The 22,278-nt window shown below is 45.5% G+C and overlaps 1 protein-coding gene across 1 annotated transcript in view; it reads left to right on the forward strand.

Moving 5' to 3' along the window:
- LOC139786442 (roundabout homolog 2) overlaps positions 1-22,278 on the forward strand; it is a 95,436-nt gene that overhangs the window by 21,669 nt on the left and 51,489 nt on the right. Inside the window, exon 2 of the mRNA XM_071725609.1 lies at positions 1,487-1,795. Coding sequence (XP_071581710.1) covers positions 1,487-1,795 — 309 coding nt within the window. The remainder of the gene's footprint in view (positions 1-1,486; positions 1,796-22,278) is intronic.

The following is a 22,278-nucleotide window of genomic DNA, read 5'->3' on the forward strand; positions in this document are numbered from 1 at the left end:
TTTTTGAGAGACGGTTTCTGCGCAAGAGAGAGAGAGGGATTTTAAAATTGAGAAGCAGAAGCTTCGAAAATCTCTTAAAAGACAGGAAAATGTGACATGAAGCTCGCTAATAATAAACATGATGAATATTGTATAATAAATATAATTGTGTATAAGTATAAATATAATTGAAAATAATTGTTTTTGTTTCTCTCGTTTTTACGTCGCTGTCAGGTTATTCGAGTTATTGTGATGCATAATTCGTACGTTCGTTATTTATAAAATGTCACGGCGAGATGCTACGTAATATTAGCCGGGGCGGAAAGCGCGTTGCACAGTGTGTCACGGCAAATCGGTTTATGATTTGTTTACACCGCGTTGATGAAAACACATGTTGTATCGCATTCATCAATAAATCACTCCCTTCATCCACGCATAAAAACGAGAATAATTGAATTAAAATTAATTAATGCTAGAAATGCGATATCCATGGCATATGCGTCGCAAACGTTCCTGCATTATTTGCATTAATTCCTAGTAATGCGTTTCTATATTGCCGCAAATTGCGGTGACTCGTAAACATGTCGAATCGAGTTTACATGGATTTAACTGCAATCGCGTTGACACAAATTACAGCTCGCATTAACATAATTTTTTACTACAATAAACGCAAGCTACGCATAATTCTTCTCTTTACATTTACGCGACGCGCAACGAGGGCATTAAGCGCTGAAAATTTTACGAGACGGCGCTTAAAAATAAGGCGGGTTGAAGCCGGATTTAATTTTCGTTTCTGAGCTGGTTTACGACCAGGTGTTTGAAAATTAACGAGATCACGGTGGTGCACCTTTGCGCGCAGTGCCGCTTCCATACAAAATTGAGAAAGTAGAGAGATAGGATAGTCAACGCGGCAACAAGAAGAAAATTCATGGCGTTCGCGCGGCGAAGAAAGGCGTTCGATCGCATGAGTACGTAAACAGCGGCTTCGTGATATTAATATTGGCAAGACGGCAGCTTCTTTGGAAGATTAATATTGGCAACGTGCCAATAAATTTATATGATCTCAGTGTTATAGGTGGTGTCTCGACAGGGTAGTGTACACCGGACGGGAAATAGCGGCAAATTTATGTAAACCTTCTCAACAAACATCGATTAGCATAACCTAATGACGAGAACCTTCGTAAACGGATCTATAAGGCCACTTTGAACCAATAGCGAAGTGCTCTACCTCGACAGAAACATTCGAATAAGAGAGATTATATTTCGTCGAGTAAACTCGATACTTGTTATCGAAATGTCACGAGGCATTAATTGGACGTAATTAATCTCCGTTACCGTTTATTTTTATTTAAGACGAAATAAGTCAACGCGAAAGAACGCGATGCCGTGCGCGTCGCGGCGAAAATATCTCTAGAAGGGGTGAACTAATTAGATTGCCAAGACGACACGACACGCCGCACGTCGAGAGATTCACTAAAGAGTTCTCCGTTCCCTTTTTTGCTTTCAGGACAGCTGAAATGTCCACGGATAACCGAGCACCCGTCCGACATAATAGTCGCGAAAAATGAGCCGGTGACGTTGAACTGCAAGGCGGAGGGTAAGCCCGAACCGGTGATAGAGTGGTACAAGGACGGTGAGCTCGTGCAGACGTCGCCGGGGGACGCCAAGTCACATCGGGTCCTGCTGCCTACGGGATCCCTGTTCTTTCTCCGGGTGATGCACGGCAAGAAGGAGCAGGATGGCGGTGTATATTGGTGCGTCGCGCGGAATAAGGCTGGATCCGTCCCGAGCAGGAACGCCACACTCACAGTCGCAGGTAAGAGAGCCCCCCGTCTCTTCTCTCGTTTCTTTCGCCGCGTCTTCTTTTTACGCCCGGATTATACCGGGTAGCGTATCAGACACCGCGAGGGAGACCGCTCGTTAAACTCGGAACGAATTGAATCCCCGTGAAACGGGCTTCTCGCCTCAAAGAATTCCACGGCTCTCACACGAGTCCGTTGTCGATCAAACAGTCGGACGATTCCGCGAAGAGCGACAGTTAAGCCGGGGAACGAAAGCTCTCCGGGACAGCATCGACCGGTCGCTCATACACTCGCGTGAACCGGCGCAGTATGGATTAGCTATTGTCGCTGATACGACTAAGCGCGCTGTCCCTCGCCGGTCTGTAATTATTTTCCGCGCGCAGGTGTCGATTAGCGTAATCTTGTAGCCGGCGCCGAGCCGATAAGATACTTCGGGTCGTTTCTATGGAAATCGCGATCGGCGAAATTCATCTATTCGCACTCTGCTAAATAAACTTTATGTGTGTTCACGGACGTGTAAAACAAAACCGTTGTAACCATTTAGCTGTACGGTCTCTTTGTAGCTTTGTACATTATCGCGTAGATCAAGCGCCGGTAATTTTTCAATGTCAGTTTACAGTTCAAGGGATTACTAGTTGATAAATCGGTTGAGTTAACAAATCGCTGAAGCGTAAACACAATTCATGTGTAAAAAAAATAGCACGCGAGCATCAGTAAAACGTAATTTTATACTCGACGGTGAAATTTCTAAATTTTATATACGACTTCATAATTTTACGCGGCGCATTTTGCCTTATCTCGAAGTGCCATTCGTCACAGTCCTTTTCGCGCTCCCACTCTCTTTTTACGATAATCTCATACACACATTTCTCTTCCACTTTTTATAAAATATAGTCAAATAATAAAGATTAATTTTACTCTATTACGCCAACGTCGAGCTTAACAAGGAGATAAAATATTCAATGACTTACTTCTCGAATACATATCTTACGTCGCAGAGAAGTAATTTACTTTCTCGTTTAAGTTTCTAATTGAACAATTATATGGGGAACTGACAAACGGAAAACAAGCGCTTTCATAATGCGTTTATCGGCCAAATTCCGCACCGGTGTATTCCAATCTATTCTCAACCGTGTTAACAAGGGAACGAATGAGCTCCTCCCCCTGACGGCAAAAATGGTTGCATCCGCGACTCCGACGTCTTCCTCGGTGCTCCCTCCGCGAGCTCACGAGAGCCTCGAGTGCCTCGAAATGACTTCTCTCACCTTCGTTCGCTCGCTCGCTCGCTCGCGGGATTGCGAGGCAAAAGTGAACGGCGGCGGCGACGGTGACGACGGGCGATAGCGTGCGGTGTTGGTGTCACACGAACGAAAAGGGACACCCCGTATGTACGGGCGCAGGAAGGAATAACCGTGATTTATACGGGATAGAAGTCGACTCCTTCGACTAAAACGAGCCATGTTTGTTTAGAGGCGATCGATATCCCGGGCGACGCACCCTCGCCTCTGCCCGTCCGTGGTATATGCCCCGTCCGCCCGCTTGCCTGCCTGCCGGCTTGCCTGCTTGCCTGCTTGCTTGCTGGTTGGTAACGACCGATTCACTCGCCTCACCTCGCCTCTACTACCTACGAGCGCCTGACGATGCGACACCGACCGACGCCTGCTATACTGGGCGAAGAATGCACTTCGCCCAGTCCGTGTCCGTGTGTGTACGTAACGCAGCGTGGCCGAGGATCCCCCCCTATTGTGGCCCCCCTCCCACATTTACGCAGCATCCCCGTCACCTCGCTCTCGCGCGCTCGCAGGCTAATCCCGATTATGATCTCGAGAAAAGATGCCATACAAATTGAATTAGTGCCCCCGGAGTCAATGTAGCGTTTCTGGAATCGGCCGAATACTGAGAAACATCTGTGTAACTCGGCCGACTCTCCGGCGCGGCGCGCCGTTGCGATATTGAATATCAGGTTATTGAATATCCGAACGTTCCCGTCGCCGATTGAATCGCTTCCATTTTTATTCCGCGGTCGTGGAATCGTACATTTTCACGCAGGAAAAAAGAGATCGAAGCGTACGACTGTCGAGGGGGAAAAAAAGAAAAAAAAAAGGAAAATAGGAAAAATTGCGAATGTGCGCGTCGCATTACGGAAGATTAAGAACGATAATGGAGATTCCCGATAATGCGAGAGCGGATTGCGCACGCCGCGCTCCCGTGTTATTCCCTTTTCCGTCGGCTCGTTATTTCAAGTTCTCGTATGTATAATCGCCGTTGTATACTCCGGCTACGCTGCACACGCGTGCACTCGGCGATCACGGATGCACCCGCGTGTTTCGCGTTTCGCGTTTCGCGTACGCGAGCATCGGTTACGCCGATGCATCCGAGCTTCGTAATTTATAGAACACGATATCGCTCGTTAATTGCTTATTGTAATACGCGCAGCTATCCGTAACGTGCATTTATGCGACAGCGCACGGTTAAATATGCAGCCGTAATGGGAGTGCTTAGCAGAGAACGGACCGGAACGCGCGCGGCGGCCGTTCTATCTCGCGGAACCCCGGAATCTCCAGAATATTGATATCGCGTCGCGATAAAATTTCTGCCGAGGCGTCTATGCCGTAATTACTCGGATGCCGAACGCGTGAGGAGGAGAGATGCACCCTTGTGCACATTCGAGGAAACTGAATCACAGATCAACCCCCGTTTTCTATCATATTAATATATAGCGCATGAATTTTAAATTTCTTGTACTAATTATTATCGTGCAAATTAAACGTCGGTTTAATCATCAGTGATGAATTAGCAATTGTGTAAAATAACCGGAATGATTATTATTTATGAAATGAAATTAACTTGGTAAAAGAGCAAAAGGTTTTACGTTATTTTATAAAACAAAGAGAATCAATTCAATGAATGGAAAATTAATTCAACATTCAACATTTAACATCGTGTAACGAGGAAACGAAGTTTATCATTTCATAGAATTATAGCTTGAGATATATTCGAGTCTTTTTCGACCTTTTTAATTATTAGTAATAAATTAATTGCCGTAAAATAATTAGCATAATTGTTATTCATAAAATGAAATTAATTTTGTAAGAGAACAAGGATTTATTTTATAAAATACAAAGGGAATCGATTCAGTGAATAGGAAATTAATTCAACATATTATATATAACGAAGAAACCAAACTTCTCATCTCATAGAATTATAACCTGGGAGATATTCAAGTCTCTCCCGTTCTTATGAAAAAAAAAAGCGGAGGTGCGAAGGAAGACGAGGATCTCTCCGGCTTTGTCGCGTTCTCCTCCATCGCAGTTTTAAAGCATCGCGAACCTCGCCTTTCTCGGTAACTAGATTCGCCAAGTAGCTGTCTCTCGCGCCCCTTTGTTGTTTTTGCTGCGGCTCGCGCCGGCTCGCTCTTTCCCTCTTCTCCCTCTCTCTTTCTCTCTCACTCTCACTCTCTCTCTCTCTTTCTTTTTCTCTCCGTCTCGACTTGCACTCTCTCCGACTCCTAGCGTAATATAAATAGGCCCCGGAGATCGCCACCCGAGCTCCCTTTTCACTCTATAGTCTCTATACGGAACGCGACCCCGGCACCCGGCGCGCCGCGGAGACAGGCGGACACGGCTTCTCGATCCGGGCTATCGCCGTATAATGCATAGCTTACCGCGTTATAATGGGAGCTTACGCACAATAGTCATGTACCTCGCTCACCCATAAGGCTCTCTCGACCATGGGCGCCGCTACGCCCATTTTTTTTCGCGTGGAGAGCAACACGGGGCTTGGAGAGTTCTTTTCTGGGAACCTGTTAGTGTATCCCGGACCGGTCCTTTTTTTTCGCCTTTGTCCATTCAAAACATTCCATTTTGGAATGTTCTAAGAAACATTTATAAGGCTTAAGAGATTACAATATTTATATCTACTCGACTCTATATTCTCGTGTTCTCGTCTACAATTGTAATATGAGTATATATATCGATTTCTTATTGTGTCTTGCAATATACATATGTGATGACGTAATTCTCGCACTTTCTCCAAATTTGCATAGATACCGGTTAATAATGTACATAACTACGCTCTCTATCTCAAATATCCCAAAGGTTGTTACATAATAATATTGCTTCTTGATAAATGAACCTGTCATTTTAAAGTCTCCTAATATCTCCCGTTGATACGCGTAGTTTGTCTATGTTCAACATCAATGAGCAATTTATCGCGTATAAAATATGCTTACGTACAGTCTTGCTTTTTTAAAAATTGAGTAACATATTTATTACGCTGACAGTGATTTATTTCCTGGCTAAGAGAATTATCAAGAGTCTTTTGATGCACTTTTCAATATAAAAGCTGTTGCGAGCGGAGTCACTTTCGTGTAACCGAGAAACGACGACGGACGTGCGGGTGACCCAGATATATTTTTAAAACGATAGAGGATGATCCCCCTTGACTAGTAGCTAGATTATCCCTAGGCGACAGCTAGGACGCGACGCGCGGCGCATCAAACGCAATGTTACATCGTGGCGCAATATAGCTTCCGCATCCGAGATGTCTCGTTTTCCCTTACGGGAATATAAAGAGATGTTTCCGCAGGATATCTTACAAAATTTATAATTGGCTTCGGCTGAAGTTCCCGTCGGCGAAACTAAAGCTGAAATAAAGAGAAATGAGCGCCGAGGTAAAGAACCCGGTTTTGAAATTAAGCAAACTCGGCGAATCCTCGCGAGCTCCAGCGGCATAATTATCAAAGTTAGGACATGTTGCGGATAAAAAAAATGTATAAAACACCGAGTTTATACTTCACGGGACACGAAGATGTTTCACTTTTTGAATTAAGGTTTCGCTTTTTCGCTTCGCCAAATGATTTGAACAGGCGAGGAAAGATAAAGAGGACGCAAAACCGCGCTCGGCCGCTTCTTTCTTCTAAGTATACGGTCTCAAGTTTGATGTCCTCCAACTTTACGATATCCGAAGTACAAGCCAGCCAGCCGAAGAGCTCGTGCCAAGATCCGGCGACCGGAATTTCAACCGTTCTCCCTTCCCCGAGATAAATGTGACTGAATTTTGACAGATTAGTATGGCGCGACGGGCGAGTACTTATTCCCCTTAAACGTTATCAAGCGAAGGAAGCGGCGGGGAGGGGGATCTAGGGTTGTTTATTTTAACGCGACGCTATCGCACCTCACGACGCCCGAAACTGACGGCGCGACGACGACGGTGGCCGAGGATGACGGGGGGGAGTCGAGAGAGCGCCAAAGAATAAACGGGAGAAAATGAAGATAAATTGGAGTAAATAGGTGGTAATAGGTATAATGTCGCTGCTATTTAATCTTCATTAAGGCTAACGTGCCTCCTGTCTCCTCCGGCTCGTCTCGCGACGACGATATCGGGACGGTCTCACAGAGAGACAGATATGTTTTTAGTGGGAGCGTCACTTCGGGTTCGTCAGCTCGATGTATATCCGGGCGGACGGAGCGGACGGATGATTGTTAAAAACTGTGCGCGACGCGTCGCCGCCGGCTGATTATTCATCGGACTATTGAGATAATAATTTTGCAGCCGTGCGACAACGTCGGATGTGACGCGACGTGTTTGTCCTGCCAATAAAATGGAAAAAGCTCGATGGGGATTAATGAATGGTGCCCGCTGAAGTTTTCACGCGCCCTTGGTGTCACACTCTTGGTTTCACACGTCTTTATCAACACGATAACAGTCAGTCCGTTCGATAGCTTCTGCACGATAGCTCCCAGCGAAGCTCATCCTCTCGGCGATAAAAATTTAATTCTGCACTTTCAGAGTTTTGTATAGATTGAATATAGTTGGAGAATTATTGACAAAGTTTAAATAACTTCTTTGAAGTGTTCTTTCGCGCAGAAATGTATATTCCAGAAAAATAACGTCTGAAAAGTTAGTAGCCTGACGTGTTTTACACGGGAGTGCCTTATTAGAATGCGGGATATATTACAGGTTAATGGGTACACTTACAGCTAAACGAAGTTTAACCGATGTCACGAAAAAGACCATGGTCGGGAACACGGGTCCCCTTTGTAAGAAATCGTAGACGGAGGCGGTGACAGGCAATTATAGGTCTGACGGTAATTGATTTGATGCAGAGACGGTAAAACCAATTGGGAATGAGAATGTGAAAGGAAATTGGAGAAGGGGGGTGAGAAATAATAAAAAAAGGGAAAGAGCAAGAGACTGTGAAAGCTTTATCGAGTTTAATTCTTTATTTTATGGGCCGATATATAATATATATCGTTCACTTTTTTCTGAAAATTTTATTTCCGTTTGTTCAACGTTATATATTAGTCGATCGATCGTTTATTCACCGTACTGGAAATTATTGTGAAATACGTTAAATGATATTTATTAATATATATCAAGATATATTAATTGACATATCGTAAATGATATGTCCGTTAATATTGACACATATCGGTATTATAATTACATGCCCGTAATTATATACCGTTGTTAACGTAAAGTGCGTCTAGATCTCGATTAATACTCCCACTTGCACGCTTATACGCTGCCCCGACTCCTTTAAAATCCGTTCGCGAATAATTATACATCACGTTAGAAACTCTATCGGTTTTCACTTACCCCGCAGGTCCTCCCGCCCTTCGATCCCTTCGCGTTGCATGCATGCATGCATGCGTGCATGCATACCAAGGAGGAGGAAACGGGACGAAGGTATATAGCGGGAACAAATGCTCGGAGAGAGCTTACTGTATGATCTAACGAATGGACTATTCGGGGTGCACCCCATTTTCTATGCCTCCAACACCTACCGCGCCACGTGGTGCATACATCTGTCCGCCCCCCTGGCTCTCCCTCGGGCCGTCGTCTCGTCCCGTGACCTCTCTCTCTCTCTCTCTCTCTCTCTTTCTTTTTCTCTCTCTCTCTCTCTCTCTCTCTCTCTCTCTTTCTTTTTCTCTCTCGGTTCCCCCCCTGAGCCAACGTTCGAAAGCCAGGCTCTTTCACGGCTCCACTCGCGCCCCGTTTCTACACTTTTTCTTCGACCCGGTCTATATTACTACGAACTACGTACCCGGACAACCCTCATTATTGGCCGGGCTATTAAATGGTTATAACTTTGCGCTCTTTACAACACGTGCCGCCCGCTCGCCGGTTTGACAAGTTTCGTCGTGGCTGTAGTTTCCTTTGGGAGCCAAACCGCCGCCCGTCGCTGCTCTTTGTTAACCCGCGCCCAAATCGAAAATTATTCTCTCGTCAGGGCCAGCACCGATTAACTGCCGAACTATAGTGGTTAACTTTTTATTTGCCTTTGCTTCCAATCTTCTATGGTAAATAGTCGATTGAAAGAGATAGGAATAATCATCGTGATTGTTACACATTACGCATGTAAATTGTACGTAATATATTAAAGAATAATTAATATCGCGTGTTCTTAGGAGCGAACATAAATCTTTTGGTCTTTTTCCTCTTCCGCGGTAATGTCGCATTTCTTCCTCCTGCCGTATTTTCTCCGCCCGCATCTCTCCCGACTACGCGACAAAATTTTGGCAATGAATGCGCCGAGTCTCCGATGACGCTGCACCGCGCCGAACAATGGCGCGGATTTCCCTGACGCGACATTCACGGCGGAAGAATCTATAATCTCGTCGTCGCGCGATTTCGTCCCTTCGACGGGGGCGTTTCACTCGCGGAAAACTTTATGATAATTCGCCGGTTCCCCGGTCTCTCCTCTCGCCTCCGTCGTGGCATCGTAACTTGATTGAATACGTCACAAGTGTGCACGCCTCCTCTCTCGCGAGTGCATTTCCTCTTTTAAAAGATATAGCTTATTTATCTTACTTATCCGGAGTAGCGTGTTTACGATTTTATTAGCGTGAAAAAGTCGAGGTATAAATTAACGGAACGCTACGTGCCGATCGATGTTGATAAATTTGGCTTGAGCGCGACTCACAGAGGGGGGAGGGGGGCACATTGCATTCGACTGCATCACCCTAGCTGCATCTCTGGCGCGCGGAACTTTTCTCAACTACTTTCCGCGCGACGGGACTGGGGTAAAGATTCCCGTGATGTTTGCCCGACAACTGTATAAACAGGCGGCGATAACGCCCAGTTCCTGTCGGAAATTTCGAAACGCTGTTGTTCGGTAAATGCCGTCCCACCGCGAATTCCGCGTGCGCGCATCCGGAATTACCGGTGGCGGCGGGCGCCGAGCTGTTTAACATTAACAATGAGCTGTGCCGGCGCCGGTAATTATTTACCACATTTTATTATGCGTTTTACGAACTACCGCCCGCCTACAATTTAGTTGTCCAATTCGTTCGGAAACACCGGATTATACGGATTTATTTAATACCGCGAGCCATTGCATTAAGCGGGCGTCGATTTTATACCGATTCGCATCTAATTGGTTTTATCGCGTTCAATTCGGATCGCGCATAATTGCATTTCCAGGCTGTTATTTAGCTCTAAAAAACCAGGGTGCGTGTGAATTTATTAATCTTACATGAAATTAATTGAGATTAATATTTTTCTGAAGTATGTCGAATGTAATACGTATATCACGTATAAAATTTGAAGTTTCTATTTTAGTCTTTAGTATTTCCCCTTTAAAGACCAAAAATGACAGTTATCAACGTTCATGAGAAAATCACTGGAAAATTTCACATGCTAAATCATAAACTTATAAAGATTTATATGCATCCTTGTAACTGAGATATTTTTCGGTACTCAAATATATATCCTGGATATAAGCTTAATATAATACATTAAGCTAGTAAATGCAATTTAAAGCACGACGTATGATTTATATATTTGGTACATCAAGTATATTCCAGTATAGAAATATATTCCAGTTAAATGTTACTAAATCGATAAAACCAGATGCGACCTGGTTCGCGGTTTTCGCTTAGGTTTTGCACGCCGGCAAAACTCGTGCCCGATGACTATACAAATTTCTCCCTTCTTACGATCCACGAGTGCGCTGCGCAGTTACCTCACGGCGTCACGCGGGTTAATAAACTTCCTTATACCGATATATCTGCGAGCGTTTTGCACAAACGACAGAACGAGGGAGAAAGAGAGAGGAGAAAGCGAGAGAGAGAGAGAGAGAATCTATCGCGATAATGAAAAGGAACGAACAGCGACCCTCGTTAGTGCGCTAGATAAACCGGATGCGATGCAGCGCGATGCAATTTCGCGCGATATCGCGATTACATCGAGAAAAAGAGACGGTTCTACGGATTGGATTGCCGTCGTCACCCTCGTCATCATCATCATTCTTGTCATCCTTCGTGATTGAACTTTCGTCCGCGATCCTCGGCGCGCGCGTCTATTAGGCGCGTATGGCGCGGCAAAAATTTCCAAGCGGAATTCGTCAATTAGGCGCACACGCGCTGCCGGGCGTTCGTTCCCTGGGCCCCCATTGCCTCTTCCCTTCTCTCCCCGAGCTTCTCCCCGGTTTCGCCTCTATCTCTCTGTCCCGCTCTTTCTCCACCGCCCGAAAAGACCCGGGGATAAAATAACACCTAGACACCCTCCGCTCGCTCCCCGACCCTCTTTCGCGCTCGCTCGCTCGCTCGCTCGTTCGCTCGCTAGTCTCTCGCGTGGCGCGCGCGCGTGTATCGATTAGCCGGCGCGCGGTGCGAAGCGGAGCGGGGCGTCGCGACGCCGTGCTGCGCGACCTGGCGTTCACTCGCTCTCTGTTTCTCTTTACCTGTGCCCTGGACAAGCCGACGAAAGGTGGGAATCTCTTGTAGCTTTTAATCCATCGCTCTCTCGCTGATATTCCGCTCGTCGAGTGCCATGCCGCGCCACTGCAACGACTCTCGGCGCGGCGCGAGAGCGAGTTTTATCGTTGTCCCTGTCCCTTCCGCATCCCTCCTCTTTATCTCTCTCGAGTTGATCCGCCGATAGTCGCAATCGTCGATCGGCGAGTCGCGGAATCCGATCCGATCGACGATTCACTCTTCCTTTCGTTTTCATCCGGACGCTGGATTACTCCCCTTTGCCTCCTCTCTCCCCCCCTTTGCGTTCACCCTCTCGTCATCTGGTCACCGCGTGATCGTTCCCGCGCGCGATTCTACTACCATTGTTCTTGTTGGATACAAGCGTAATGGCAGTCCGCAGGATATCTCAGATTCGTTGACCCGAGCTTTGTAACTTGCAATCGATTCTCATTAAAATTTGACTGTAGTTATTTAAAGTACCTGTCTCTCTCTCTCCGTAATCAGCATTAATCAATACAAAGTCTTGCTCGGGTTTAATGAATAAAAAACCGCATTTTGAATAAATTAGTGTATACAATGTAAGCAGAATGTTAACACATTATATTGTCAGTGTTTTATAATATATACACATTTTTTAACGTGAAAGTCGAAATCGAGGCTATGAGGGATGATTATGAATCAGTTTCGTAACTCTAATCTTAGAAATCCTTAAATCTATTTTAGCTGATCCCCGAGAGCCCCAGCACCGCGGGCGGGCAAGAAGTGCTAATTAATTGATTCCATATTTTCCGACGTATAAATCCCTCAATCTACTTGAGTAATTCCTTGGCTTCGGGGATAGAAATCCCGTATGGCACGGAGAGAACTCCGCAGAGACGCGGAAAAAATTGGCACATGCACGAATATCTTTTTCATCTCGTGCCAATTTCCTCCTACATCGTACGGTGTCTCTCAAAGCAATCACTTACGTATATTACCGAAATGAGCTCAAAATAGACCCACATATGATCAATATTACGGGGAAAGATTTTTTCCTGATTACATTTTCCTCAGGAATAAAATCGAGAGAAGGGGCTACACACACACACTCTTTCTCTCTTTCTCTCGCTCTCTTGCTCCCCCGCTGACACCCTCGCGGGAACGGCGCGACAAAATGGTGGTTGTGGGTAAATTAAGTTTGGCGTGAGAGCCGCCCGCGGGGAGAATTTCATTCTATTGCCCGAAGCGGGCTTGCGAAAGCTCAAAACAAACGCGAACGCCGCGGAGGGTAGTAACGCGATAGCCCGAACTTCTGGGCGCGACTTGGATACCCCTAACGAGGTAACCACGCTCTCTCTCTCTCTCTCTCTCTCTCTCTCTCTCTCTCTCTCTCTCTCTCTCTCTTCCTCTCTCCTCCATGTCGTACCTGGATTTATTTAATACGTATACAGCCAGCCGGTCGTAGCCGGATCCCCGAGTTTCTCGACTCCAAAGCCGCACCGAATCGAATCGGGCGGCCGATTCGAACCGAATCGAGTCGGGGTCGAGTCGGCTCAACTCGACGAGCTCGCCCAATCCGCATATCCTTTCGTTTACCATCGATGGGAGGAGAGAGAGAGAGAGAGAGAGAGAGAGAGAGAGAGAGAGAGGGGGGGGGTCCATGACGCCGTTTTCCTGTTACATCGAATCTCCAGGTTACGTAACGACACAGCTATTCCTATTCTGTCTATCGCTTATCCGAGACCTCGCGGGTAATCAGTGATATATTGTAGATTTTCTTTCGACGGTTACAAAAGAAATCGACGTCGTCGTTGTTGTCGTGGGCGTCGAGCTGCAATTTGGGGGGGACTTGTGAGCCCTCGGCTGATTAATCGCTTACATCGTGTCTCTTCGGCTTTATCTCGGTTTTGATGCATGCGCTTTCTCGCGCGCGTCACGAATATTTAATTCCTCCTTCCAGCCGCGGCTCGACTCGGCGCCAGATAAATCTTCTTGTAAATGATAGCTGTATAAAATGGAATGATAAGAAGTTGCATTAACCTTCTTATCAAAACGGTCGGATTAATTTAAATTTCTGAAATAAATATTAATATTTATTCTCTTCTTCTTCTCCTCGCGATATTACTTCCGGGCTTATATTCCGTCGCTGTCAAGGAGTGACGAATTATGCTAAATAAGAATAATCTGTAAAAAATAGAAACATTTTTTAAAACATTACGTCCAAAAAAGCTGTTATTTTCTGCAGTCTTGAATTTAAACACTGAATTTGGCATAATCAGCATGTCTTTCGTTAATAACAATGTTAATAACAACATTCATTTATTGATAATAACACTGTATGAATGCGGTATCGACATGTTCGCGTGCAACAAAGAGGGGATACTTCCTATTTACACCACACTCATCCGGACTCTCGCCTTATAATTTGTCCGCTTTAAGTATAGGTGTTATAATCGCAAATAATAGCCGCTTCGCGCGTTCTTCGCCGTGCTAGTCTGTACTAATTTTCCTCGGCGTTAATGCGCTAAGTGCGTCGGGTAAGGGGTCGTCCGCGTATTTGCCGCTTGACGTTACATTTTGGCGAATTTACGGCAGATTGGTTGGCGGCCCATGACGAAGATTACGGTGTATGCGTATACGTGTGTGTATATATGTGTGTGTGTATGTGTGTAGGTAAGTGCATGGGCGCGCAAGTCTGAAGAGAAGAGCGTGAACAAGATTACCCAGAAAATGAGAAAGAGGGTATATACGAGCCAGGCGAGATGGCGAATATAAGTTTAGGCGAGTAGAGACGAACCCCTCTATTTGGCCAAGCGGGTATGTTACACCGGCATGGCATTTTGATTATATTGTAGTAATGACGATAATTGTGATGAACGGCGGATAGCGAAAATAACTATAACATTGTAAAATAAAGACATCGCGCCACCCGCTGAAAATCCATAACGACTCAGGGAAGGCTGAATGAACGAACGAACGAACGTAACGTTCCGCGAATCTCGCGATGACTGTTGATTACGGAGAAGTAGTTAAGCGCTTCCTCAGAGTGAATAGCGCCTCGTCAGATTAAGGACACCGGGAACGGTTGTAACGCCTCCTCCCCTTCCTTCCACGGAAAAAATCTCGAGGATTATCTCGATTAGCCGCATTACTAATTGATTGCGATCTAATTGACGCCGTTTAACACTCGCGCTTACTCGGTGAAATACCAAGAAACTCATGGAAAAGCATATATATTCCACTATATAAAGTAGATTCTCTTCTCTTGTTAATAAATATCTCGTCATAGAATTATTAATTTCAATGCAAGTAATATTTATAATTTATAAGATGTATTAAAAGAAATGTGTCAAAACACAGTAATTAATTATTTCGTATTTTTTTTATTAAAGAAACTATCGTAGAATCTTATAAGTTTATTTTATACAATATACAAAATGGCCCGTAATTTTAAACGATTGCAATTAACCAATAACATTGTGTAATTTTTGTTCGTAATTTCGTTTATATGTGTTATTAAATAACTACTAATTTTCACAGATGATATGAATTTTATCGTTCAGTTGACTTTATCTCTTGGTTTTTGTGTAGATACTGTATTTATACTATAGCAATTAGAGTGAATGATACAGCGTAAATAAAGTATCTGCACAGAGTTAATGATTGATTGCTAATAACAAACTTCGAAAGTTACGGGCAAATTATTTTTACTCTTTTTTTAATGAACATTTGAGTGCTTGATTAAATTCCTCTTATTTTTATGACTATGTAAAAATTAAATATAAATTTAAAGCAATAAGGTTTATTTTTGTAGGAAAATCTCGAAATTTATTTATTATTAATATATTTTCAAATTATATCCCGAGAGACTATATTATTTTAATAAATCATTAAATGAGAGCCGTTATATTTATTTCACGATGATTTAATTACGTTCTTGATTTAATATAAAAATTATATAATTTCGCTGCTACTACTTTCATATAATTTATTTTCTCGTGTATAAATTTTTATACTCGGGTATAAATATTTTAAAAGAGACGATTATAGTAAATTAATTTAACGTCAATATTCTTTTCAAAAGATAAGATAAATTTATTTGATAATTAAAGTAAGTTTATTTAGGTAAATTTTACCGTTAAATTTAACGCGAGCGAGAATAACTCATTTACCGAAATTAATCCGAAACAAGAATATTTGACATATACGTTTATTTTGTTTTGCGTTAAATATTTCGTGGTAAACAATTCGCGGTAACGAATTGGCCTGGCCTTGACGTTCGACCCTCGGCGTTCGGTGTTTACATTTTTCGGGAGGTGTAGCACGCCACTGGGTACACGCGGTCACTATGTTGTCATTCGCGCGAGCGACTCGGGCGAGCCATCAGGTAGTGGCACGAGGTGCTGCGTGTGTCATTTACCGTGTACATCACCTTTCGAAACGCGATCGCATATTAGACATTATCATATTGGCTTCCACGCAAATAGCAAGACAAAATTAGCCAAGCAGAAATCGATATCACCCGAGCTGTGAAAATCAATAATAAATGACGATACGCGTGTATGTGCTTGAGCTTAGGAATTTTTACGCGATACTTTCGGCCACCTTTGATCGTTTTTCGTAAATTCGAAAGTTATTGTAATATCGATGTTTTTCGCATTAAGATTTTTGACGTTACTCAAAATTGACGTTGCTCGTTCTTATGAGCTCGCTATCAAAGTATTATATGGTGATTATTTGATGCCCTCTTTCACCTGGGTATACATAATTAATTGCTGTATCGTTCTGAAGTTAATTATTATTTACCCGTGTGTATATTTTATAGTTCAATTCTTAAAATTATTTTCCACAAAATTAATCAGCTTTGAATTCCGTTACGGTCCTCCCTCCGCAAACCAACGATATTATACCTATGCCGGATTAAGCTTACGGTTTTCCTCTACGTGTGCTGGGGCAGAAATTGTATTGTATTTCGAACTTCCTGAAAATTGCGGATTGCTTTCTATCTCCTATAATCGCTGGCAAGCAGCCCAGGGGAGGATACAATTAGATGGAACGTGTAGTGCTTTTCTCGGTGACAAGGGTACCACGGTCGAGTATAGCGAGCGTATTATATACCAGGTGTCGTGAAATTCGGTGCAATTCGAAAGATTCGATATAAAAATCTAATAGTTCGTCCGTATTTTTTTTCATTTCTTTTACAATTAGAGGAAACATGTGCTATTACAAAAAAACGCGTTCCAAGACGGCATCCTAACATCACCGCTGATAGCAGACACGTGAGGACAAAAAAAGAAACGTTTCTTGGCTCCGCGTTGAAAGCTTTATATTTTTGTGTATCGCGAGATACATAAAAGTGCAGTCGAGATAACCCCACGGCGGGGTTATCCGAAACAAGCGTCACGGGACTTTACTTTCGAAGGTCTTACATTTAGCGCGCTTTCCGCCTTGGGTGAGAATTCCGACGAAATAAATTGTACGTACAACACAATGTTCTTGCCTCGGAAAAGCACGGCCTACACGACGTGTCACCCGAGCCCTTACGTTATACGGCGAATTCACGAAATACCCCGTGCGCGACGCGATACGGGGGAGTCGCGTAGTCGCGCGCGTGAGGCACGTCGCGCGCTAAATATTTCCCGGTTTAATTACACCCGGGATATACACGTCGGGCGCGGGTATACGTAAGAACATAATCGTAAAATTCGGGCCGCTCCACCACGGTGTCGCTGGAACACGACCGGCGCCAGGCGGCCTTTCTCCGCAAAGATCTGGCTGGTACGCCTTCGCATGCACGCACGTACGCACGCGATACACGTACACACGTACACGATCCGGACACGAGCGTACGCCAACGCGCACACGCATACATACGCGCAATTATACTCCTACGTACACGGGGAAACACGCGCGTACGCACGTGCTCGCGCACGCAGCCGTGGGCACACGCACACTTCCGTGCCACGGGGCGCTTCGTTCGGTCGTAAGACCGACCGAGGGGGAGAGGGTCGGTGAAACATTTGAATACAAGTGGCCCTCATTCGCCATAGCGCACCCCAATCAGCCCGACCCACAGAGGGGGAGCCGTTTTCAAATAACGTTTTTGCGACGAAACACGTCCGCGACCGAACAAAACGGGAATGGAGAGCGTCGACGGATCGAGAAAGGATGTGAAACACGCCCTTAGCTGCAGTCCGCATCAACAATGATATCCGTCGACCGCCTCGATCATACTTAAAGTAAGCGTTTATTTCCGTCTTCTTTCTAATACCGGTCGTCCCGGAGCAACGGGGGTCCATTCCACCAAGCCTGGTCCATTCGCCCTGAGTATCTCATTGTCTTCGATTATTAATGGGCTACCGTTTGGCTTACTTATAGAGTTTTCAATGCCTATGGTCGTAAAATCATTCTACGAAATTAAGATAACGAGGAGAAAAAATACCGTAAGAATCTAAAAAATCAGAAATTGACGAAATCTCAACACTTCGCCGACGGGGTCAACACGCTGATATTTTGGCTTGCAGCAGGCAAATCCAGCCATGCATAAAAAAAACACTTATAAAAAATTATCGTAATTTTTATCTTTTAAAGCATGTAATTATAAGCTTTTGAAAAAACTGTCACAAAGAAGGAGTTCACATATTAACAAATATACCTAAATAACAGGTAATTTGCGTGATACCCTTTTTAGTTTTACGCGTCCTGTCGGCACAATGTTAAGAAAGCTGACTGAAAAAAAAAGAAACGTCGCTAAAAGGTTACACCTCCTCGTCCCACGAAAGCGGACAGTAGGGCAGCGGAGACACGCAATACGCTTCGACATTCTCATCACGGGAGTAAGGGATCCGCGGTGGAGGAACGATGAAATTATAGCCCGTTCGCGGGCGTGAACAATGCGGTGTGTCAATCGCGGGGATTGCCGCGCGTTGCAACGGCCGGCGCGACAAAAGCACGCGCGGGCGGTCGCGAGGACAAGGAGGCGGCGAGTGGTGCAGGCGAGTCGGTTTCCATGTTCTATTCCTGTCGAGCGTTCCCAGTGTCGGGTAACAATGGCGGGCATGGATCACCTCTTCCTGCTCCTTGGCCTTTCTCAGTCGCTCTTGAAAATAGAGCTCCAACTTCCCGGGGGGAACGTGCCGTTTCGGGGGAAAATAAGTTTCTCGCCCGCTCGCCTGTTCGCTCGCTCGGTCGGTCGGTCGGTCGGTCGTTCGCGTGCAACGCTCCGCTCCGAAAAATTCCAACTGGAATTTCGCCGCTCGCGGCTGCGAGGTGAGTTTCTCGACGCGAAATACACCTCGAGAGTCGACTTGGCACGTTTCTCTTTAACGATCGCCTCTCGTAGACACATTTCCGGGGCGAGGCCCGGGTTCTTTCGGGACGGGAGTATCTCGATCATCATCGTCCGAAACGATTGAACCGATTCCTTTGTAACGGATCCACCCGGGCCTGCGTGCTGTACAAACATTCGAGCCCGACCCGAATGGGACAAAAACCGTTTACCATTTTTAGGTAGGCTGTATCGCGTTACTGTGAGCGTTGTTTAAAGTGTGTACCCGTTTGAAAGGATGGAAAAGGATTCGTATGCGATCTTAAAATACGTTCCCTTCGAAATGGAGCCGTTGTTACATGTGGTGTCGCAAAAAGTGTCAATTTATACTACATATGTCCATTTCTATCAACGTAGATTAATTTTAATCTCGGTTAAGAATTAAAAAAGGATGAAAAGTAAATTAAACCGAGATTAAAGGTAAATCTACATTGGTAGAAACGGACATTAGAGGAGACACCATTACACCAGTTATTTTTCCTGTCGCCTATCTGTCAGATTAAATTGAATCGTTAACACATTGATTCGATTTGTTCACTGTTATTTTTTATGTCCGTGGATCTTAATTTCACTTATTGATTCAAGAACACCAAAAATAACACGGACATATTGGGTCGCTGCTTTTATAGGATCGCTTTCCGGGTACAATCTAATTTAATTGATTTGGGTCCAAATGGACCCGAGGGACGGATATAACGGTCTCTCCGAAATGAAAGATAGGATCACGTCAGATAATTCTATCTTTTTGCCATTATAATCCTTCCCGGATTACACGCGCAGCGATTGAATGTACAATTTGTATTTTGCATAATAGATTAATAATAGTGGTAATTATATATTGTAAATTAACTGAATTTCGTGTTCCCGTTGTTTCGCTTTCCCGGCTCATAGGACGGATGCCGAAAATCCCGCCAACGATGGGCCAAACGTAAACGGACAAATGAATAGAATTTCGAGGTAATTTAACATACATAACGTTGTCGCCGCGTTGTAATCGGCTGCGCGGGACAGTGCTTGAGCGTACATCCGGTTATTATTGGAAAACGAAACGGGCCGCGAGCGAGCGAGCGAGCCTCGTTCGCGTTTGCAGCGAGCGCACTCCAATAAATTCCGCGCGCACGCAGCCCATATTCCGGGGCTGCTGGTGGCGCGAAGGAGGAACGGGCGACATAAAGGTTTATCGGGCATCTCTCGTCGAGAGAAGAGGAGTCGGGCGCGGGCGGCGAACGAGCTTACGCCAGCGCGGGACATTCGATCGGGTCGTTTCACGCCCGGGTTGCATGCCCGAATGTCTTATCTTGTCCCGGACCCTGGGACTTTTTTGCTTCGGGAGAATCTCTCTCGAGAGATAGAGAGGGAATGAGATAGGGATAGGGCGGAAGAGGTCGGAGAAAGAGAGAGAGAGAGAGAAACGCCCCCAAACGGGTCGCCGGAGATGAGAGACATGCGCGCTCGCTTTTGCATGGGAATGGACGGGGCGTGGGAGTAAAAATGGGAATGAATGTAGAGATGGGTTGTACAAGTGGGCGTCATATTCTATTCGCGACGCTCTTGGGAGCGCGCTGACAAGCGAATAACTTAGCGTTAGGATTCAAATCTGTCGGAGTTCCCTGCGAGACGCGACGCGACGCGACGAGTCGCGACGTGACGGCGACGCGGCGCCCGCGGTTTTTCCTCCCCCGATTCGCCCGGATCGATAATCGATCGCCAATACGAACCGTCATGTCGAGGAATGCGATATGACGCTTTATCTGTAACCGTGAGAAATGGCATTCTCAATTCACCGGAGGGACGGGTACGTGAGCTCTTTTAATTCAATCGTGCCACGTTCGCGAGCGTTTTTCGGAGGCATTTGTAGTCAAATTAAGCGTGATGAGTCGATAAAAGATTTTTAATTCCACCTAAGATCCGTTCTCTCTGATGAAATAAATTTCTGTACTCTCGTAAAAATTCCATTAAAAACTCTTATCAAAATCGATACCCTCGTGTATGTATAGTTTTTTTTTCTACGTAACGTGACTTTTCCAGAAAATAATTAACGTTCGCGTTCGGGAAATGGGTTGACGGATGAGGGGCTAAACTGGCGCAAAGTTGCAACAGTGCAACCGTGCGCGACGCAGTTTTCTCGCTCGCGAGATCCGGGGGACCCCGGTCTCGCGTGATCGTAATTGCCGGGCTCGGCGATCGCGCCAATAATATCCCGATGCCGAGAGAAAGAGAGAAAGAGAGAGACGGGGCGAGCGGGCCAGCGCACGTATCATCGCCGTCTCGCCGACACGAGCGCGCGCGCGGCTTGTAACCGGGCACGAAACATACCGCGCGCGATCCGCATATAATTGATTGGGTAGGTTCATTGTGTGACAGTCGCCTCATTAAGATGCGACCGTCGGCGTCCACTGGCGTTCATTTATTTCATCAAGCCTGAACCCCCGGCACGATCGCCGATACGTGCCGCGCCGCCCGGCTGCATTAAAGCTCTCTCTCGCTCTCGTGCCTCCCGTGCCCCCCCCCCCCCCGTGCCCTCGTTCCCATTCGCTCGGTCTTGCTCCGGAGCTCATTCCCGCTTATATACGATGCTCTTTCGCGCCGCGCGGCTCTCGCAGTTGTTGCGCCGGTGTCAATCACCGAAATCCGCCCGCCGCCGGCGCACTTTCGAAAGTGGTTCCAAAATATAAGCGACGAGCTGAATTCCGAATATGTCAGGGGTAGACAGGGTTTGCGCGGTCGCAGAGAGGTGAGTGAGAGAGAGAGAGAGAGAGAGAGAGAGAAAGATAGAGAATGATAGAATCGTTCCAACTACTCCCTATCCTCTCGAAGCTCGCCTGGGATCTCGCGAAATTACAAGCGCGACCGCGTCCCGCTGCGAATTTCGGATTTATACGTCACGCTACCGCGGAGCTTAATCCGCGCCGCGTTTTAGCCGAGTTGTTTACGGCGCAGCTCCGTCCATGTGCTCGTTCCCAAAACTATCCCATGACGTATACGTATGAAAATTTTATTATACACGTATAGTAATCATGGTAATAGCGTATAAAGTAATTTTAATAATTTTTTTTATAGATAACTATTGTCGTGACGAATTATTTCTATCAAGGTATAATCTACCGATCGAGTTTTAACCGAACGATTCCATCTCTGAAATGTCTGTCGTTATTTTCGAGATCTATACCTCGGTACAGATCGTTCTCAACTATCTACAATTGTCCAACGGTATTTGCCCGGACAATCAACGATGTCTCGAATTTGCTCGCGGTCATTGTAACGTAACGGTACGGCAAACAATAGATTCGATTGATCGTTTCGTGCGCGCTAGAATTACACTTCGGGGAAGATGACTCGTTAGGCCCGAGAGCAGCCAGCTTACTGAACGCTCGTAAAGTTTCGCTTTCTTCGTCTCGCGACGTTAACCATCTCTCGGTTCTCGCGTTTCGTCGCTCGGCGACCGCGCGCCACGGTCCATTAATTGGGAATGCTCGGGGAGTATTAGATT

Source organism: Temnothorax nylanderi, unplaced genomic scaffold (genome assembly GCF_030848795.1).
Source record: "Temnothorax nylanderi isolate EJ_2023f unplaced genomic scaffold, tnyl_v1.0 TNYL_tig0009_pilon, whole genome shotgun sequence".
NCBI classification, from domain to species: Eukaryota; Metazoa; Arthropoda; class Insecta; order Hymenoptera; family Formicidae; genus Temnothorax; species Temnothorax nylanderi.